Source organism: Dicentrarchus labrax, unplaced genomic scaffold (assembly GCF_905237075.1).
Source record: "Dicentrarchus labrax unplaced genomic scaffold, dlabrax2021, whole genome shotgun sequence".
NCBI classification, from domain to species: domain Eukaryota; kingdom Metazoa; phylum Chordata; class Actinopteri; family Moronidae; genus Dicentrarchus; species Dicentrarchus labrax.
The window spans coordinates 901,364-924,038 of record NW_026136702.1 but is presented as its reverse complement, the minus strand read 5'-3'; the positions used below and the strand labels follow the sequence as shown (position 1 = coordinate 924,038).

At 41.9% G+C, this 22,675-nt stretch overlaps 1 protein-coding gene across 3 annotated transcripts in view; it reads right to left on the bottom strand.

Moving 5' to 3' along the window:
* Positions 1–2,936: 2,936 nt before the first annotated feature.
* bcl11aa (BCL11 transcription factor A a) overlaps positions 2,937–22,675 on the bottom strand; it is a 53,689-nt gene continuing 33,950 nt past the window's right edge. For all 3 annotated transcript variants that reach the window (XM_051426147.1, XM_051426155.1, XM_051426161.1), the window contains exon 3: positions 2,937–8,790. In XM_051426147.1, coding sequence (XP_051282107.1) covers positions 6,542–8,790 — 2,249 coding nt within the window. In that variant the 3' untranslated portion in view covers positions 2,937–6,541. The remainder of the gene's footprint in view (positions 8,791–22,675) is intronic.

The window sequence follows — 22,675 nt, the reverse complement described above, 5'->3', positions numbered from 1 at the left end:
CCTTTATCTAGATTCCATTGGAACAGTGTTGCGTCAAGGCCGTACGGTGACAAAAGCAGTGTTAAAACATGCTTTCTCTTTGGAGAATCTTTTATTGTTAAAACCCTGCAGGCCAAAGACAAATCCATGGGAGTTTATGGGGGACTGCAGGTCATGGTTGTATAGATTTTATAACGGTGACAAATGCATTATGCTTTTCACATAAACCAGCACAGGAGAGCCCCAGTAAAGCAGAAAAGGCCTGAATGCTTCACGGGTTTATAACACAATGAATTTATCACAGAAAGAGAGAGAGGGAAAAGGCAGAGAGAGGGAGAGAGTGAGAGAGAGAAGGGAAGTGAAAAAATATGGTGTTGATTTGTTTTATTTGCCCAGGCGGTGCAGCCAGTGGCTAGTCGCATTGTTTAACAGGGAGTAAAGAGGAAACTGCTGCCACTTGTGGGTCCTGAGGTGGGAAATAAAGTCTTACAGTCCTCCTATGTCCAACACACCTGAACCTCTCGCAACACTGAATCCTGGTGGCTCTTGGGGCATCATGGTAGCTTGGCAGACTAAGTCGCATAAATGGAAAATCATTGCTTTGAATTTGAGTTATACATGTCCTTTGTGACCTTTTGTAGCCTTTATTCTTGCAGTTCTTTTTCAGAAACACCCTGCTTTACATTCAAACAGTGCATGATCACACCTGGGAGCTGCCCAGTACAACCAAAGTCTTCCACTGCACTCTTCCTGTAGCAGTTGGGTTTATTTTACCTTGGTCGAGGGCAGCTCAGTGTTACTCTACCTGCTGTTAATCACTGTTAACATTAGCTCATGTTGTTTGTGGTATATGTGATTTCTTTTAATAGTGTAAGTCCCTACATGGATTCACACCACCATCGTCGGCCGGATTTCAAACAAAGGCGAGGCTTTATATTCTGAGGACATTAGCAATCTTGCCAGACGATGAAACCGAGGCAAAGAAACACGTCACACACACCCTTGTCTATGTCAGCAGAGCTGAGGTGGAGTAAGTGAACAGTTTTATATTCCTGGGAATAAACATCACAGATCTCCAGGTAAAGAATGCTCAGGCCTGAGGGGTTAGGACACACCTGCACCAGAGCCCCCTGGTTAACCTTTCTTTTCTCTTTGGAAAGTAGGCATCTCCCAGTCATATCGCTTGGTTCCTGATCTATTAACAGAAGAGTCTGATGTTTCAGTGTTTTTCTACCCAATACAGCTGCATTTACTCTTTAACTCTTTTTAACTTATTTAACTCTACAATGCCTCCCTCAGAGAGTCAGACACCTCCTCTCTGTAATCTGACCTCAAACACGGACAATCATTTTTGCACTTTTTGCACATGTGAAAGTGTGATTTTAAACTGTACATTTTAACCCTCATATATATATATATATATATTTATATATATTCTTAATATATTATATGTCAATTACATCTGGAGTATGTAACGAAAGTAATTTCCCCCTGGGATTATTTATTTCTGATTCTGATTCTGATTCTGATTCTGATTCTGATTTACGGTCTTGCACTTGCAGTCTACAGTCATTTATATATCAATTTAAGTAAGTTTGATTGCTTATTAGCTCTCCTTTAATAACATATATAACATGCACAGCTTTCCTTCAATGGTTTCCTATAAAATGTTGAACATGCTTCAGTGTTTTGTGTGATATTTTTGAAGAGGAGTGTCTGTTTTGATCTGCTGGTCCATTGTTCAAATTTAACATGAAGGCTATCCTGCAAAATACCACGACAAGAGACGGGAAAACACTACAACATTTTCATTTACAAGTTGAATATATGATTTTTTTGTATTTCTAGATTTCTCTTTTTATCTCAATCTACAGTGACAGTGCCTCACATCCTTTATAATGATTGCATCCTCATACTAAACTATATTCACATTATTCAGTCTTATACTTCGGCCCTATTGCAGGGGTATCGATGCTTTCAGAGGAGACTTAGGTGCGTGTGAGAGAGCTGAACAGGAGGGTGCGGTGGCTGGAGGACATAGTGCTGATTGATCCTGACAGCTTTATGAAGCTTTGTGACTAGTGAGCAAACAGAGGGACATAATGATATTTACTCAAGTACATTCTGTGAGAGGAGGAGCATAAACATGTCCATATCCTGTATGTATGTGCATGTGTGTGTGCGTCTCAGGGTGAAAGGCACATAGGGAACAGCTATTATCAGCAACAGATACTATACTGTACTTTGAGGAGTGACCTGCATAGTACACATGTGTGCTCTGAGATAGCGTGCAAACCGTGTGATGTACAAACACAAGTACATATTAACACACACACACACACACACACACACACACACACACACAAACACACACACACACACACACCCTCACACAAGCATGCACTAAAACCAGCTGGGCTGTCTCGAACAACAGGTAGGGTAACAGCGCAGACGCACAGGTGTCAGGAGTTTTGATGTATGTGAACATCCACTTGCTTAGCCCTCCCACCCCTCCTGGGCTAGGTCAGCTCACACACACACACAAAGTCAAAAAGTACATATCGTACAGGGCCAAAGGCTAGGGTGAGGTTGCGGGAGAGCGGCTGAGTTCATCGGGTTCAAGCAGCAGACACTGAGGCCTCATTAGAGAGAAGCATGTTAAGAAACGCCCTGTGCAAGTCACCACTGACACACATACACTTGGAGGGACGAAATATGTGGTCTAAACGACACGTCTGTACATTGTGACTTGTGAAAAATTGTCCATTTGAAGTGATTTACAAGGACAACATTTTCATAAGAAACATGAGCGGAAAAAAAGTATTTATAGAAGGTGATGTCAACAGCTGTGCAGGTAAAAGATACCAATGGGCTCTATAGGGTGGGAGGGTAATTACACACACTCATACACACACACTTGAGTTAATTTGACACACACAGTGGAGATAAGCGACAAGTACCGTTATACTTTCATTTTTTTTATTAATTGTTTTTCGATAAAGGGACAAAATGGGTGTGTGAACAGGATTATGCAGACATCTGCCAGAAAACACAGACAGTGGTTTTCCCAATACAACTGAACAGAGACCCCAAACAAGTACAACAGAAATTAAAGAGCTAGGTTTGTCCAATGACCATCGGCCACCATTACAAAAGAAAAGAAAAACAAAATTATATTATAACCAAAAATAAAAAATAAAATAAAAAGAAACCAAAAATAAGGATCCATTCCATGTCTCTGTTTTGAACAGAGCATATAGGTAATAATAAATAGTAACTCCCATAGTAAAAGATAAAGTTCAAGTTCAAGTTACAACAAACAGCTCTCAGAATAGGAATAGAAAAGGCTGATAACAAAATATTCCGCATTGCCATTTACAAAAAAGTCTCAACTCAAGCAGGCTTCTCCACGTCCCCCGGGTCATTTTTAAATATGCTTTGCATATGAAAGTATACCCAATCTAAATATAAAGCACCATTTAGTATTTGGCAATGAAAAAAAACTGCAAAACATTTAATTTCTTTTTAAATGTATTTATTTTGACGCTTTTTTTCGTAATCCATGTACTGCATATGAAGTTTTTTTTTCTTTTTTTTTTCCTCTCTTCTTGATGTTGGAATGTAGTCAGGTGGGAGGGGTGAGAGAGACAGAAGCACACAACAGAACAGGCCGACGTCAGCTTGCATTACTGCATACAAGAATGGCAGCAGGGGGGAAGGAGGTCCGAACCAAAAACCAAAGAAGATATGTACAACCACCTTTGTGGACAGGAAACAGAGCGGCGGCCATCTGATGGCCCGCGACGCCTCCCAATGCCACATACTTTAGCTGCTTTTTTATGGGGTTTTTCCTTTTATTTCTTTAAACATACAAATAATTCGCACTATATTATCCTGCCAAATTAAAAAAATATACCGTGGCAGCTTGGGATTTTTTTTCCACTACCAAAAAAAGGTATGGTAAATACCTTTAGAGAGAACAAGCAACAGTTAAAAATACGAGCCTCAATATAAATACTATAGTGCCTACTCTAAGTGAACATTGAATTCAAATACAATTCTAGAAATACAGAAAAAGTAGACCATAAATGTGTTTAAGCATAGGAATCGACATGAGTGTGCATTTTCCTATATTTTAAGTTCTTTATTATATATTCATATATAATCTTAATCCTTTCCCCAATGCAAATTGTATTTCAACCTGAAGAGCTGTGAAGAGCCAAGGCAAAATAAAATACAAAACCATCACAGAATTTTTTTGTTTGTTTTTTTTTCGTCTTTTTTCTTTTTATCATTTCATATATACTGTGATCGGAGTCTTGTACACCACCAAGACGCTGAGGAAAAGAGAAACGACAACAAAACTTAAATACAGTTTCCCCTTAAAGATAGTGGAGTGTTATTTGCAAAAACGTTTATTTTCATATCTATAATTAAAGGAAGATTTATACAAAAACCGATTCTCGCAGTGTGAGCAACAAGATTTGAGTGTCTGTTGTTTAGGCAGCAAGGTCTATAGATTATTCAGGTGTAGATGACAACACAGTTACAATACAGCTCCTTTAGAAAAATGTGAATGTCTGGTGCTGCTGTGGCCAATGGAAGCCGCATCAATTTTGCAGGAGCACCGGTTACGTAATGTAACTCACATCAAGCCTTTAAATTTACAGACCTTGCCGACAGGGTGAATTATCAGCCCAGGCTAAGCACTGGGGTTTCTAGGGGGTAACAAATTGACAAATGGTCAAAGGTGAAACGGCAAGGGTACAAAGGTCAAGGTTCATGAGGCTGGAGTTGCTGGCAACAGATTATGTGTCTCATCTTTTACTGCTTTTAACAATGGGACCCTCGTCATCTGACAGCATTTCAACAACGTTTTCCCCTTCAGCATAAATTTGTAAACTGGGAAAATTGAAACAGTGCACTTCATGTCCTATAAATGACAATCTAGCTTTTAGACTCAACACACGTACCAACATTGTATCAGTGTGGGAAAATGCGAGAGAGATGTCGGTACTTACTCTTAGTGACAAGTGCTATACTATGAACAGCTTGAATGAAACTCAACGAGGAAAAAAACTCTCCCTTTGGGTTAAAAAGCAACAGCAAACATAAAAAAATGTGCCCTGCATTAGCCTATGCATACTGATTCGAAATATCGCATTTCAACTCTTTTCAAGAGCCCTGGAGTAGATATTTTTTGCAATTCTTTCTTTTTTCTTTTCTGCAATTCATAGTTAATAACCCTGTTTTGATATTAGAAATGTAAAGTGAAAGAGATTGCCTCTGATTCCCGTAATACGTAGCTTCCAGTTCTGTGTAGCTTTCTGTCTGTCTAGCTTGTAGTTATTTCAATGCTCTCAAATAAAGTTAGCCTCACTTGGAGCTCATATATTACTTTATGCATTGTTCCACACACTGACATATCGAAGCAGCGTTGTAGGTTTGTGCTAACGCAGATGCATGACACTTCTCAGCCATGCGCTGTATCCCTCAAGTTCAGGATTGTACATTACAGATTACCTTTATTTCAAAAGTACCTCCTTACCAGAAACAAAACTACAAATAATTCAGATATACACAATACTGCTTGTACCATGCTTGCCATGAAATCCACATATTAAAGATAGCCTATTGAACATGTAATAGGTAGCTAAATGATGATTAACAAGAACTCTCTGATCTTTCATCATGAGTTGTCACAGTCCGTTTGAGCAGTCAGGTGCTTGATGCAAGGACCTTACCTGGGTGGCTTAAACCTTCTAGCTTTATCTAATGTGACCCCAAACTTATACCAGATAAGATTATGGCCAATGCAGTCTTGAGATATCAAAGGCACTCTTTCTTATTCTACCAAATGATAGTACAAATTTAATTCTTAGCACACCCTTGTCTTTTTGAAAGAAATTTGTAGGCTGTCGTTACTTTCATTTTAGTCATCAAGCCAATGCATGATTTGTTTTTAACCCTGTGCGAACATGGCGTCTTTTAGAAAGATCAGGATAAGTGCATATCCAGGGTTGTAAGAAGAGGGTCAAATCAAAGACTGTTCACTTTCCATGTTACAAAACAAAACTGTACATGATATGTGTTACAGACTGTATGCAGCATGGATGTATTTTTCTTGTCTTTTCTCTTTTTGAAGAATAAAAAGAAAAAACAGAACAAGAGAAAAACAGCAACACATTTACTCAACAACTAACCAACCAGGGACAAGTTCTTTTCTTTTTTTGATTAGCAAAAACATACTATGCATGCTGACTAATTCTTAAAAATGGAAAAGGAAAACTCAAAAAAGAAAATAGTACACAACATGTAAATTATTGCACAAGAGAAAGGCTCGAAGTTTTGCGTCAATGCAAGAGTATTGCCCCGATACAGATCATGCATTCAATGGGTAATGGAAACGGGGTGTGCTGGTGCAGAGCACATGGTCTTAAGCTTCCACCAGACTGGTGAAAGTGGAGTGTTAGGGTTGGGGGCAAATCTACAAGGGGCTGGGAATAAACAGGGGACTAATGGCGGACATAGCTGCGGGGAAAAGGTCCCATAGTTCGGCCTTCTACTCTGACTTAATTTCGGTACTCAAAGGACGGTCACTGTGCCATTTTTTCATGTGTTTCTCCAAGGTGCTGTAGACACTGAAGGGCATCTTACAAATTTCACACTTGTACACGTCTTTGCCCACCTGACCGTGGGTCTTCATGTGGCGAGTAAGTTTGGAGCTCTGGGCACAAGCATAGTTGCACAGCTCACACTTGTATGGTCTCTCCCCTGTGTGGCTGCGCCGGTGCACTGTCAGGTTACTGCAGTTCTTGAACACCTTGCCGCAATACTCACAAGTATCACTCCTGCGGCCGTCCTTGGAGCCGGGCCTCCCAGGACCCCCGAGGTGTGGTGTGCTGCCCCCACTGCCCGTGCCACTGCGGCCTGACATCCCACCGTCCAGTTCCCCCGGAGGGGTCGAGAAACGCAGACTGCCATTCTCTGAAGAATGCTCGGACGAAGAGGCGAAGGGCGATTGTCTGGAATCCCCAAAGTTCAGAAAAGGGTCCTTGAGTTGTCGGGAGGCGGCATAGCCAGCCAGCCACTGGGAGTAGACGTTCTCCGTGTTAGGGATTGTGGGAGTGGGCAGGTCAAACTCCTTTTCCAGCTTGATGCGTTTTGTGAAAGGACTGAGTGGACTGGGGCTACCCAGAAGCAGTTTCTTAGAGAGGCCAACAGAAGCAGATTCATTAGGAGATGCTCCCCGCCCATTGACTGTCGAGACAGAGCCCTCCTCCCCGCGATCTGTTTCCAGCACCGAGTCCCCATCACACATCTCGCGATTGTGGTGATGGTCTCGGTTGAGGTGGTGGTGCAGGTGATTCTCCTGGGCCATCGCATTCCGTTTGTGTGCGGTGAGGGCTTCACTGAAGTGCTGCATGCTAGCAGCCAGACCCATCCCCTGCATCACCTCAGGCAGCGAGCGAGGGATGGACACCTCATCAGCGACCGCCCCCAGTCGGCTTCCTATACCACCGTTGTTTTCATGCTGACGTGCTGCTTCAAGGTTCAAACCAAAGTGATAGCTGTTGTTGTTTCTTCTGGCTGCTCTCTCTCCATTCTGCTCTTCTTCCTCCTCTCCCTCCTCTTCCTCCTCCTCCTCCTCTTCTTCCTCCTCCTCTTCCTCTTCTTCTTCCTCTTCTTCCTCCTCCTCCTCTTCCCCATTCTCACGTAGCATGCGGTTATTCTCACTTTTCAGCTTGGCCACCACTGACTTAAGGGCATTGCTTGCACTGCCCATGTGCTCGCTGGTGCCAGGCTCCGGAGAGGAGGCTGTTGAGAGCCCATCTTCTGACTTGCCCGTGTTTGGTGAGGAGGATTTGTGCATGTGTGTCTTCATGTGGCGTTTCAGTTTGCTGGCCTGTGTACAAGCATGGTCACACAGGTGACATTTGTACGGCTTCTCTCCTGTGTGGCTGCGCCGGTGCACTATTAGATTACTCTGAAACTTGAAGGCCTTCCCACAAAACTCACAACATTTTGATTTCAAAGGGTTGGTGGAGGAGGGTGTTGCCCCTGCTGTGGGGAGAGGGGTTGTAGGAGTGGTCTGAGACCCCACAGGTGACTGCATGGAGCCTGGAAGAGGGGGTGGGGTGGCAAGATATGGAGGTTTGCTGCCCCCTGCCCCTCCTGCACTTCCGTTTCCTCCTCCTGTCTGGAATGGCTGGAGCAAGCGCTGCATGGGGCTTGGCCGGCTGGGGGATAGCGGGGGAGTGGACCCTGAGGTGTTGCCCGCCAGCTCCCGTAGCCGCCGTGAGAAGTCCATTGTCGGAGGAGGGTCTAGAGGCAGAGGAGGATTGAGGCGCAGCACCCTGTCAAAGGCACTCGGGTGGTGGGCTGCCAGCGCCAGCTCCTCTGGGCTCAGGTGGTGGGGTTCCAGGTGGTTCCTTGGAAGGGGGCTGAAGAGGGGTGGCGTGGGAGGGAAACGCTGATGATGGCCCCCACCGACGGCACCAACGGCACCGATTCCTCCCCCTACTCCGACGCTGTCCCTCCCACCTGAGCCCGAGCCGGGGATGCGGAGGAGGTTGAAGGGGCTTGCATCAGGAGGCAGATGGAGGCCGTGAAGAGGAGGCTGAGAAGGACAGTCTGCGCCCCCACCCAGGGAGGAAGGCCCACCCATGCGTGGGGTGAGAGGGCTGCCGTGTTCACTTTCCAGGTAGATACGGAAGCCATGGGTGTTCTGAGCATGCTGCAGCAAGAACCAGGCGCTGCCATATGACTGCTTACATGTAGTGCAGGTATAGGTGGTCGGCTCCTCCTTACCTGTTGTGACAGAGAAGAAAAAAAACGGGTTAGGAGGAATTTTAACCACAAAATCTTTAACATACTTTATGTTAAGCATTACTGTGTAAATCAGCCAATATTAGAGTCTGTAAGGATTTTGAAATGCTGTTCATTTGGAAACACTCACACATAAACAGTACAGTGCGCAGAATGAAATCCATGAAGGACAACTCTTTTCAACGGAACCAATCTTTTATTTGAACCTTAGGCCTAACTGTTACAGCTTTTAAAAGTGGTCGGCACATGGTGTTGAGGGCTTTGCAAATACAACAGTAGCTCTTATTGAGGTCATGCCCCACATGAGTAGCATGTGAGAAGTAGTTTGTGTGTGTGTGTATGCATTTGTTCTTCTCCCAGACTGCTCTGGGACATAATTTCTCCCTTTAGACTGACTGTGAGTCCTCCATTGTCAGCAGCAGAACAAAGAAACAGGGCTATCCCGGCGGACTACCACTTCCCACTGATCTACCAAAACAGAGGCCCGCTGACAAACACACATACACACACGCAGGAGAGGCAACAGAGGAAAATCCTTTAGACCTTTAAATTACTGCTTCCTCATTTCTGTAGCAACAGCACAAATACATAAAAAATATATATGATCTCTGGCAAACCAGGAATGTTAAGACGGAAGGTTAAAACTGATGATTTTTGTTTTTGGCAACAAAAGAAAAATAATCTTCATACTCCTACCAACACCGATCACCCCACAGACAAATGTACATACGCTCTCCAGTCACGCAGACAGAACAGAACACCCCAGCCGCCTAAGGAAAGTAAAACAGTAGGAGTGTAAAAACATTTAGGCTCCAACCGAAGAGGAAAAACAACTCCTTCAGTCTGCCTCAAAGCTTCTTCCCTCAGTGAAGCATGCAGAGTCACTTTGAGATGGCGACGAGAGGAACATTTAAAACAATAATTGCCTTTGAATGGCCTCAGCGATGATGACCTGTGGTGGGACCCGCAGTGCATGTGTAATCTCATTAGGGAAACGAACGGACGGCCATCAGCTCGTTTACAAGATTAAATGACAGACGAACCCCCATTGCTGCCATTCAGAGTCTTCCACTATTAAGCACAGAGCATTGTGCAGAGATACACACTCAGGCACAAATAGATAAATGGATATATACGCAATCGAACAAGAAGTTTAGACATTTATGTCACGTTCCGGGCATTTAGCTAACACTCTTAACTATCACCATCAACAATGCAAATGAACTAAGGTCGCTTTACAATATTTTTACCGTACATGGGCAAAGAGCTACAAAAACAACTGAAATAAGAGCTGAGAAAAACATTTAAGGCCACAATGCTGCCACTCTGGAATTTTAATAGACAGTTGTTGTAAAGCATTTACATTATACATGGGCATATACTTGCACACATAGTAAACGCTGTAGCAGGTATATCAGAAGAGGCGATAGCCCTAATACCCCAGAAAATAATTTATTCATCTATTAATGACCTAAAATTGCCTCAAAAAATATCTAAATGAATCAAAAAGATTTAAAATATTTTACAAACTGATATGTGAAGATGCAAAGTCGTCTTTTAGTTGTGGATAGAAATAAAGTTATTTATGGGATAACAACCACAACAATTATATCAACACCCAAAAATGTCAAAAGTTGCCACACACAATAAATTGACATATGCTGTAATATTATTGCAAAATCAGAATAAATAAACAGGTGTCATTTGAGGGGTCGTAACCCTGCTGCTAATTATCTCAGATGATTTTTGGGTAAAAAGCTATTTTGCTGTAACGTGCCTGGACAATAAATTGCAAAACATCCCATTAACATGTAAACAGGTAAAGTGGGTTGTAAAAATACACACAAATCGGGATGTATCACCTGCTAATTACTGGCAGAATGAATATGACAAATTAGCAGTGTTACTAAAAGGATGTCATGGTTTACATGGATGCTTTTATACGTCCACACATTGCAATTTACCTCTAATAGCTAGAAAGAGACAGTCAAAGAGGTTGTGCTGAAAAAAAAAAAAAACGGATTCAACGCATATCTGCAAAGGGAACATTTGTGTATGTGCTTGTGAGAGTGTGTGCTCTTTTTAAAGAGATGTCATTTTCTTCACACTATGGGACATACTTCACAGCATACATAAACACAAACACTAATTTAAATTGATGATACTGAAGTGTGTTAGTCTGTCTGTTTCTCAGTGTGTAGGGGCACATTCTTCTTTTTCTTTGACCGTCCCTCCCTTTCTCCCTGTCTCTCTTTCTGTACACACACACTTATCCCACATGACCAACAGTTTGGAAAGGCAGCTAAATTATGGATCATTAAAATCGGAACAAATTACCACTAATTGTGGCCACCTGCATAGGATCTAACCTGTGAATATCATTTGCATTATCAGGACCAGGGAGGCTTCATTAATTTATTCATCTTTTTTTTCCTCTGGTTGAACCACTCTAATCCTGGACACTGACTGTGCTGACTGCACTTTTTTCCCTTCGGTTGAATCAGGAGATGGGTTATCCTTTCGGTGAACATTACCTTTCACATGGGAACCATCATTCATACGGCATGGGGGCAGTACTTTCCTTCACTGACTAGATACATGGTGTGGGACCTGCCTTTTTTGTGCTTTAAATAAAGCAGTCACACTTCCAAACAGTGAATTTGAACACGAAAAATGTCCCTTGCACTGATATCGGCATTCTTGTGCATACAAACTCAACTGGTCAAGAAAACATTTGTGGGGCTTAATGTCACAGCATCATTTTCCTTTGGAAATTGTTGTTTTCATACTGTATTTCCAAGTGTTTTTAGATGTGGCACAGGACATCATTTGAGCATCTACTCAAAGTCAAAATGATGGTCTGAAAATTGAGGCAGTCACTCCATTCGCAATATAACAGTTTGAAGGGAAGTTGGAATTGCAAGTACCCTAAAAGATTCCTCTCATAGCATCGTAGTGGGGGAAATAGTTACTGACTGACTATTTTATCAAAAAATATATATATTGGAGCCTCTCTCTTCTGAAAGAAGCATATGGTTTAAGACAATGGTTCCCAAACTGGGGTCGCAAAGTAAATCTGAGGAGATCATCATCAGGTCATCATCATTACCTGGTAGAAGTGTGCAATCCAGTCCTAAAATGTACCTGAGGTGATTCAGTAATTTATACGTGCATTAAAAATGATTTGTATATGGCTGCATACACGAGGCCCAGGTTTTTGTGCTACAATCCCGATTCAACTGCGTCTGCCTCAGGCCTGTGAGCTTGTGTAACTCTGTAAAATGTTGACAGCACAATGATAATACAGAGTAAAAGCAGAATTTATGCTTTCAGACAAAGATGTGGGCAAAATATTGAGCAAAACAAGTGCAAGGCACAATAGTGTAACTCTTAAGCTAACACTCCTCTTTGACTCGTAGCTCAGACTTGTCTGCACGCTGATTGAAACTGTAAGGTTAATGGATTTTAGAGTAGGCGACCGCTCCACTCTGTCTCTCTGTAATATACTCCCATCAGCCACTTCATTAGGCAAACTCTCCACCACTGGGAGGTAGAAAAATGAAGAGAGAAAGCGGAATGGAGAATGGGAGATGAAGATAGATAGAGTCAGAGAAAGGGAAAGAAAGTGATGAGATAGAAGAAGTAATGCCTCTGGTTTAGGTTTAGATAGAGGTGACAAATACCTGCTGCAACTTTTAGGTCTGGACACGGCAAGAATGTTGAAAGAGGAAGAGAAGGAGAAGGAGGGAGGGAGGATGGGGGTAAATAATAGCATCCGGTTCTTTACCTGGGGTAAATGTCAAAGCCATACAGCCACTAGTGAGACTCCAGAGAACACACACGCACGTTTCAGAAATGTCCTAACACTCAATACCAGCCATGCTACAGTGACAAGCACAGGCATTAAGCCCTATTAAGCCAAGGGCATTGCCTGGACACTTACGTGGTGCTAGATGGGAGAGGGAGGCAGTGAGGCAGCTTGGCTCATGTTTCACGACTCCTTTGTGTGTGTGTGTGTGTGTGTGTGTGTGTGTGTGTGTGTGTGTGTGTGTGTGTGTGTGTGTGTGTGGGAGGGAGAGAGAGAGAGAGAGAGAGTGTGTGTGTGCAGCAACTTCCCCTGGCTCTATCCATCCCTCTCAAAAGGAAGTGTAGCACTCTGATCCAATGGCTGTCAAAGGAGCTGAAATAAAGCCAATGCACCAAACTGAGGAGACACACTGTACATCCAGAAAAAAAAGGGGGGGTTTGTTCAGGCCAAAATGCGCTGGAAGCATCGAGGACATTTAAATGCATCAAATATCAACAGCCAATTGCACATTCAGGTTTATTGCAGTGTCATCGTGCATTAACCAACAACTTTTTATTTTATCTTAATGATTTCTTGCTGTAATTAACAATTTCCCCTTTAAAATATTCTTGAATAATGTCTCGTGTCAACTTTCTTTGCAGTCATAGTGAAAATTCCAGTGGAGAGAGTTCATGTCACAATGACAAATACTGTGAAAATGCCAGTGCCTTAATGCATCAAACCCCATCCTGCAGGTCATAATAGCGCAACTGTGTCAAATCCTACAGCTCAAGAGTCACTTTCTTGCTTAAAAGTTTCAATGATGAAGATCCTATCGTCTTCGCATGAAGAGTTCTTCTGTGGTGGAAGCTGACAGAAGTACCAGAGGCAAATTTATATTTTCTGCATCCAAGTTGCTGCAAGGACACGACAGTCCGCAACGGTCTGTAACTGTCTGCATGACTGTCAATGTCCATGAACATCCGCTCGTGCATGTACACAGAGATACCAAATGTGGGATGTACAGAGCTGTATCTTATCATGGTTGTGGTGCTATATGGAACAATTAAGAGTGCACATTTAAGATGGCAGCATATAAGACCAGCAACACATTAGCATTATAGAAATTCTCTTTAATGAATCCACTTCGTCTGTTCTTCAGCCAGTCATTCTGTCCTGTAAATGAGCTGGATTGCCACCATTACATCCCTCTCTGACCAGCTGGGAAACAAAAATGGATGCCAGGTCTTGGCTACCAGCTCGGACAGACCTACCACTATATTTTACTGGCCTTATATGAATCTTATCCATTCTCAATTTGTTCTTCATTTACTGTGTATGTGTTTCCCTATCTCCTCTCTTCCATCCTTCTTTCTTTGTACTATATAGGATTGTCTCCTTTACAGCCCTCCCTCCCTACCTCCTCCATCCTCTCCCCCTCTCTTTCCACCCATCGTTGGCTCTCCGGTTGTGTCCTTGGCTCGGTCCACCTCTGGGTGAGATGATAGTAATTGAGGTAATGGAACATCGCTGAAACAGGATTAGGTACGCATACTGGGAGTGAGGGACAATGTCCCTTAATACAATTTGGGATTTCTAGCCAAGCCTCAGGCTTTCAGGATCTGCTGCTTGTATTTACATCTGGGCATTGCTGCTCACCCCTGATCACCTCCTGCTTTACCTTAAAGGGGTACCTGGACATTTCACTGGAATTATAGTCTTCTATTAAACTGCACAGTTGTTATAATGTCTGTAGGTGTATTGTTTTTGTGTGTTTATTGTCACATTACTTAAATTGAAAACATCATATTACAAAGAAAATTTAACATTTAAGAAACTTTAGTGCAAACAAAATAATCTTGCACAACTTTGGTTCACATTCACTGTGCATTAACTTGACCTCTGACCCCAGTATAAGTGAGGAAAGCAGGAACATTTCCAGTTCCTAAAATGCTATAGACAAAAACAACAAATAAAATTACATCCCATTTCTAATCTTATCTTAACAGTTAAATGTCAAATACAATGTATTTTCTTTACTTGCCTGGTCAAAATCAGAATGAAATCCCATAGTCCTTTAAAATAATGTAGATTGCCAGGAGTTCACAGAATGTCATATGGGCAATAATCTCATGATCACACTTGACAGTAATTATGATGGGGAAAATGTGTGAGACAATATGAATATAATCATTGTGTGATAATGAGTCTGTTCAAGTCTGTTTCACCCTCCTCTCTCCTTTATGATCCATATGTATTTTCAGTGCGCCATATAACTGCTCGCTGATAAACACTCAGATACTCATATCTCATGACCTCCACCATACATTCATACTGTAACTGATACACTGCCCTACTTACCATACCAGTGAAAATGATTTTCAAATGCTTTCTGCGGGACATAGACATTATCGACTCGACTGTCATACCAGCCTTCCGTCATCATCGCCCACTAAAGTGCAACAGTTGTGGCTTTCTGCTTCTATCCCGACAGTCAGTTACACTGCCCAAAAGCACTAACCATATCATTGTTGTCATGTGAAAATCTTGTTACCCTAATTATGGCTCTTTTCATGTTTTAATTTCAGAACTGCATGTTCTTGTTTGAGCTGGGGGAATTCAATGACCCTTGGGCATATATATAAACATTTCAAAACCTTGTTGGTTAAACTCAAAAATGCATGGTGGTCAAGTTCAAAAACAAGGCTGTTATGAAATCCGGGGTACCAACAAAACTAAGAACATTGTTGCATACTTGAGTGGCATCCTATTAAACTGTCACAAAATTCCTGTAATTGCTATTTTGGCATCTTAAACTGTCATACCAATGTACTGGGCTAAATTCTATAACAACTTCCAGTGTGGTCCAGAAGGAAGGGATCTGCACTATCCTCCTCTCCCCCCAATTATATCCCCCCTTCTAAACTCAAGCTTTCTTGCTAACTGGACAGCAAACAATTGGAATGCAAACAGTGACAGCTGGTGTCCTGTCCGCTCACTGAAGGGAGCGACGCAGTCAAATAACAACATGACTGCAATTGCTCAAAAAGGAGGTGCCCTGCTTGGAAGGAAATCAGCCTCTATTACTGGCTACAAGTCACCGGCTAGATCAAAGCAACTTCCTCAAACACCAGTTACAAAAAGAGTATGCCAATGCTGATGCAGAGAATGGTTGTGTAATCATAAAAAGGGGGTGGACTGAAACGACCTTACAATATACTGTATGAATAAGCAGAAGGGATCAGTATGCCTGTCACACTGCATTCAGCCTTCCTTCGAGAAGGAACGAGTCTACTTCTCTGACAAATGAAAAGCCTTTATTTCTGCATCCCATGTTCGGTGGTGTTTGTATCAAGGCCTTCATCTAGGTGTTCACGAAACCATCCTTGGTGATGTTATTAGATGACATTATGAGGGAACAACATGACTTTTAACGACAATATCCATAGTTGTACAAATCATTGCTTCAAGGCTACAAAGATACTCAAAAGATGCAGACTTCGTGGAGAGATTCAGGGAAGGCAGCAAGTCTATGACAGCAGGATTTTCACCCTGCCTTTAAGTGTGGCCATTCGGAACAGGTACAATCACTTTTGCCAGTAGATACTCTGAGACAAAGTTTAGTCAAATCTAGTTCATTTAAAGCATACTGAACCCTTAAGGTACAAAACAATCAGAAGACTACTGTATTCACCTAGAAAGAATCACAGTGTGCATGTGTGTTTTATTATTATTATTATCTTGTCTTATTTTGATTGTATTCGGGTCTACATGGAACATAGAGGAACCTGTGTTTTCATGTCCCTGTGTGCATTATTGCACATCATCCACGTTTGTGAATATCTGCTATATAACTCCTACACATACAAGCAACTCTTTGCCACTGTTTCTTGCATGTTCATATCCTGGTTATGATCTGGTTTTTGGAATATCCTGTTTAACTGGATTCTTGGACATCTACCACTCCCTGTCAGATTTGACTTCTTTATCTTATCAGTCATCTTGATGAAAGATGATGAAAGATGTAATAATCATAGTGAAATATTGCCAATTTAAGATCTGAAGTACCAGGTTACCATTTCACTTTAGCTTGTGGACCATCATTACATGGTTTGTTATCTATAAAAACAGCCCAGAGAGCACTGTAGCATTCATCAAAAGTGATACAATGACTTATCTAGGTTTATACAACAGGATATTCACAAATCTTGATCATAACCAGGATACTAGCACGCATGTAAAGTAACTGATTAGAAACTGAAAAGCCCAGAGAGTGTTAGCTATTCTTTGCAATACAATAAAGCTCTCCAAAGTAAAGACTGAAACTCTGGAAACATGAAAAACACCTTTTCATCTTTAAAGGGAAGCAGTTTAATCAACTTTGAAGTTGTCAGGTTTATAGATATTGAATATCAAGGTGAGCAAAAATACTGTTACATATTGCTCCAAACAACTTTTCCAAATAGAAACCTCCAAGCCTGATAATAATGATCTGGTATTTTTATGGAAGAAAGAACTATGAACGCATTTGAATTACCAAAAACAACAATGGATTATTGAGCCTGTCTGATTACATGCTGTGTGTGTGCATGGATGTGCACGAGAATGTGTGTATCTGTGTGGTCCTGCTGAACAGCCATACACTCTAGGCTGATGAGCAAAAATATCAATACTGTCTGTCCCTATGTGTGTGTGTGTGTGTGTGTGTGTGTGTGTGTGTGTGTGTGTGTGTGTGTGTGAAGCGTGTGCATGTGTGTGTGGGATATATCAATACCTTCTGTCTCTGTGTTTGGAACCCCTGCTGGGCTACAGACTGTGCTATCTGCAACTCTCTCACCAGTAATCTACTCGTGTGTGTGTGTGTGTGTGTGTGTGTGTGTGTCCCTGTGTCCATCCAACCACCCATTATAGCTGCCATGTGACAAAGTTTCCTTTTCTTTCTCTTTGTCACACACACAAACACACACCCTCTCTCTCTCTCTCACACACACACACACACACACACAGTAATCTATCTCGTAAAGTCTGTTCTAATGACACAGCCAGGGCCCTTAAACTGTGTTTATAAATGTAATTAAATGGACCGGGCTTTGTAGAAGCATCCAAGCGCACTGTAGCAATGATCCAGTGTGTGCGCATGTGTGTATGAGTGAGTGTGTGTGTCCATTTGGAAGACCGGTACTCATGATGGCAGGGACAGCCTCCACTTAACCCTAAACCACCATGGTGAAATTACAGAGCATCCAAATTACAACACTTATGTGAGCAGAGAGAGAGAGAGAGAGAGAGAGAGAGAGAGAGAGAGAGAGAGAGAGAGAGAGAGAGAGAGAGAGAGAGAGAATGGGGTTTGAAAGAGGAAACACACACACAATACTGAATGACTCAGCTTGTGGACTTCTACTTGAAACCCTGAATACTTCTTTCATCTCCTAATCCATTGCAGATTGGTGACCTTAATCAGATTCAGCGGTGGTCATTTCAGGCTGGTTTTGGTGCTGCAGTCACTGCAGGACTCCATTTTACTAATTACATCCCTTATAAAGCTCCAAGTTTACATACTTGATAACGTACTGTACTCTGTGCTTTAAATTCATTAACAATTGTCCCTGGGTTTATTTCTGGAGACAGATACCAAGATTTCATGAAGCTACAGTAAGGTAGTAAATATGTCACAGTGCATGTTCAGACAGACATTAGCACAGCAAAAAAAGCTACGTCCTCATTCACTTCAATGAGGCCACAGTGATGATGCAGCAGAGGTCTGGCAAAGAAACAAAAGGTCACCTGGCAAAGATTTTGTCCCAGATCAACTTTTGCTGCAAAGCCAAGCGACGCCGTGTGGCAGTGCGCTGCGTTAGCCAGGCAAACGCATGCAGATGCACATTCTGGCCGGATTTCTTTGTAACGTGAATGTTTTGGTGTCTGATAAGCCGCCAAACTCGGGGATCTATCACTCAAACTGACCTTCCTGGATCATCTCGTCGGTAGCTGAAGCAACACAATGCGCAGTTGGCACTGGAGGTGTACACTGCATGAACAAATACATCTATATACCCTCAAGCTAAGTGCACCAAATCATCTCTATCACCGGTTAAATCAGTAGCTTCTAGCTGTCGCTCTCCTCCTGACTGAAAGTGTCATGGTCAGATTAACTGTGACAGTATTTTACTCTCTGGTTAAAAGAATGAAAGAATGGATGCACAGAAACAATCATGATGTGAGAACCCTGTTTCAGACAGGTAGCATTCAACCTTTTGAACAGTTCCAACCAACAACACACTGATCTGAGGACAGTCTGAAGCAGCTACATTACATCATAGCACTGTTTATTAAAAAACTCTCTAGTTTGAAAGTTCATTTTTGAGCATTTACTGGCCATACAATAAGAACTTTCTTTAAAACTGAATACAAATCCTTGCAGTGAATGAAATCAGCAAAGTGATTTGTAATTTCCGACTGTTGTTAGTGTCATCTAACATTAAAAAAGATATGATTTCAATTAGATATATTTGGTAGTATCAGAACTTTCGGGAGGATTTTAGTGTCCAATCCTAAATTCAAAAGACTTCAAAATTCAAGTAAAATATAGAGAATAATTGAACATTTGTAATTATGCAGGTGTTTCCAGTGCAAAAAATAATAATTTAGAAAAATTGTAATTTTCTCATTCAGCTATTAGAAGCTTCAGACCTAATATATGGGTATATATCATCTAAAGCATGAGTGACCAAATTTGATATTTTACAAAAGGTAATTGTAATTATTACTAAAAAAAAAAAGTACAGCTTTATTTTCCCTAGAAGCACACACTCACACACACACTCACACACACACTCACTTGTGCCTCAAATCCCTGATGAGACAAGAGCACACGCTGAGAGGAAGCAGATTTTCTTTAGTGCCACAAGCAAGAGGTTGGTGGTCACTGAAGACACACACACACACACACACACACACACACACAAATTTATACACAAAGCCAGTCTGGTATTGAGTGATCTGCAGGGACCTGCAACAGCTGCCAACCAGGACAATTCAGTCATCAGTGTGTGTGTGTGTGTGTGTGTGTGTGTGTGTGTATGTGTGAGCCTTGCAGTGACCACAGTGGGAGATCACTCTGAGCCGAGCAAACACCTCAGCTGGCCGGAGGCCCACACACAAACACAAACACACACACGCGCACACACACACACACACACATAGCTCTTTGCTTCCTCTCTTCATCTAATCCCTCCTCCACCCAGTTGGTTTCATCCCTCCATCTGTCCATCAACATTGCATACAGGTGGCTGTCCTCTCTCTCTCTCTCTGTCTCCTTTTTCTCCTTTCTATCGCTCAATCCCTCTTTTTCTTTTCCACATTCCATCTTTTTCTCCGTCTTCGCCTCTTTCACTGCCTCTTTTCTTCCCGATGACTCGGCAGTGAAACAGAAAGGAGAAGGAGAGGAGAGAGGGGGCATCAAGGAGGGGGTGGGGGTCGGGAAAGAAGAAGAGCATGATGAGAGAAGATGAATCACTAAAATACAAACATCCACACACACCCTTACCGCCCACACACACACACACATTTACGGCAACATGTGGACAAGCTGTGACTCGACCCAAGAAGCCGCGCTGCTGCCAAAAACCCTTTTGCCCGTCTATTCTTTCACTCGATCCCTCCCTCCCACTTTTCCTCCTTGTTGTCCTCCCACTATTCTTCCTTCCATCCATCCCTCCCCTCTTTTAATCCCTCCATCTTCCCCTCCCAGGTGGGAAGCACTCAGTGCCGTCTCTTTAATTGTATTCATCCGACAAGGCCAATCGATAGAGGACATATTTAATACAAATTTATGACTATTAGCCATCAGCGATAAAAAGCCTTTTTTTTTCCTAGATAGCTCTTTCTTGTGGTGAAAGAGAGAAAGAGGGGAGGTGGTGGAGGAGGAGGAGGAGGAGGAAGGAGAGGAAATACAAGCCATCCTGCTTTTAACACAAACAGCCTCCCACAGTCTCACTGTCCGACCTTGGAGAGATACGGTTTAAGCTGCAACAAAAACACGAGAATTCAAGATTTTTCCTTTCTTTTCTTTTTAGACAAGCCTTCAACTTCAAGCGGGTCTCGGGTGTATTTGGGAGGTTTTTCAGGCATTTGATTTTAGTGCACAGTTCACAGGAGGATTTCAGGATGGACTCCGGCACAGCAGCAATTTTTGGCAGGCATAATAAATAATTATATAGGCTGGTTATTTTCAAATTTGAGTGAAAAACTGCTTCTCGACTGGTGAAAATAACAAAAACTGAGGCTACAAAGCAACATGATATACCTAACATACTGTGCAGTTCAGGTTTAAATAATATGCATTTTAAAAGGCAATCATTTCATATTTCCACATATTTTCCTGCCAAAAGGCAAAAGAGGTGAAAACCTACACATGTGAGAAGCTAAATATGAAATTCCTATCAAAGTTTCCAGATTTGGTCACTGTTGGTACATAGAGGAACAAACAGCAAAGGGAGTGTTGCGATGAGATAAAGCACGAAGACAAACTCCCCTCCAGCGCTCCTTCACAACCTTGTCTACTTAACAAACACACAGGCTTGATTCATTAGAGCTGCAGTCACTACAGCCTGAGAGCCCTATCGATCCCCCAGACGTTTTCTTACAGGCCGGGGGAAAAAACTAAGAGCCGAGAGAAAAGAGAGAGATGGAGAAACATAGAAATGGAGGAAAGGGGAGGGGAGAAAAAGAAGCCAGAGAGACAGGCTGAATATATGGCTCTGTTAATACGGAGCGAGCAGCAGTTTACCTGCCTCTTTAAATTCATTCTAGTGTGCAAGGCGACTGTGACGGCTCCTGGAGAGAGAAGCCCCCCGCTCGTCGCCAAAGGAAATCTTTCGCCCTCCAAGAGAAACAAGGTGTGCATGAGCTGGAACCAAAGTCAGATGATGGAGAGATTTTTTTGGTTTGTGTGAAGCCACCAGTCAAACGTGCTGGAAAGACGACGAGGGTTTGACTCATCCTCAGTGTGAGAAATTTTACCGGGTTTCACCCAGAAAAACTCATTTCAGTGAGTTTTTTATTTGTACAGCTGGTTTTACCGCCTTTATAGAATGATATCATTTGGAATTAAATCACTAGAAAAATTGTCATAATCAATAATGAGAAAAGGAAAGTCAAATGCAGCATTAACCCTCCGCTGCATGAATTAGGTTTTTTTGGGGGGAAAATGCACTCTGTTTTTTATTTTTTGGATGATTTGGGTCTTCTGAAAATGTATTGATCACCCACGGCCCCTCACAGATACTTGCCTCAGGTCAATAATTTACCATGTGGGAATAAAAACAGCAAGAAAAATTAGATTTCTATGGAACAATTTAAGGTGAAAAGGAGCAAACGTATTAGAATTTACAGAAACACTTAAACTCCGACCCCTTCCCTTTATTTAGCATTTATAAATAATAAATGGTTTATAATACACTCTAATGAAGTATATCGTAATAATGGTTTATGCCATAGCTGCTAAGGGTTTATTACTGTATTTGTGGACAACTATAAATCATCCAGAAGTGATATAGAATATATGCAGTGAGTATTAGAAGGAAGAAAAATCTACTATTGTCGGTATAAGTAGTCTAACTGCACAATGCTGAGGCAAATGGAAAATCATAGTTAAGAATAAAATTTGTCTTTAAAACACCATTCAGGCACATGCTTGTTATTTTTAAAGTTGATTTAATGCTGTTAAATAGTCTGCCCTGTGCACATGTTCACCTCCTTATTTGCTTTATCAGAAACATGTTATCCGATACGACAATGTGTACACATTTAAATATCTATAAATTGGAGGGTGTGAAGTTTGTCCTCAGGTCAATGATATGCAGCAGACAGAAAATAAAAAATAACTGAAAAGTGTTACGAAGAGTGTTCACAGCGTCTTTCAGCGAGCTCGTGATTGGTCAACGCCTGCGCGAGCATATGGTATAGACAGCGTTTCTGAATGATAAAAGACTTGTGATGGATGTGAAAGCAACTACTGTTTGTGTGTGAAGTGGTATTCATTTCTGCATACACAAACACACACACACACAAACACACACT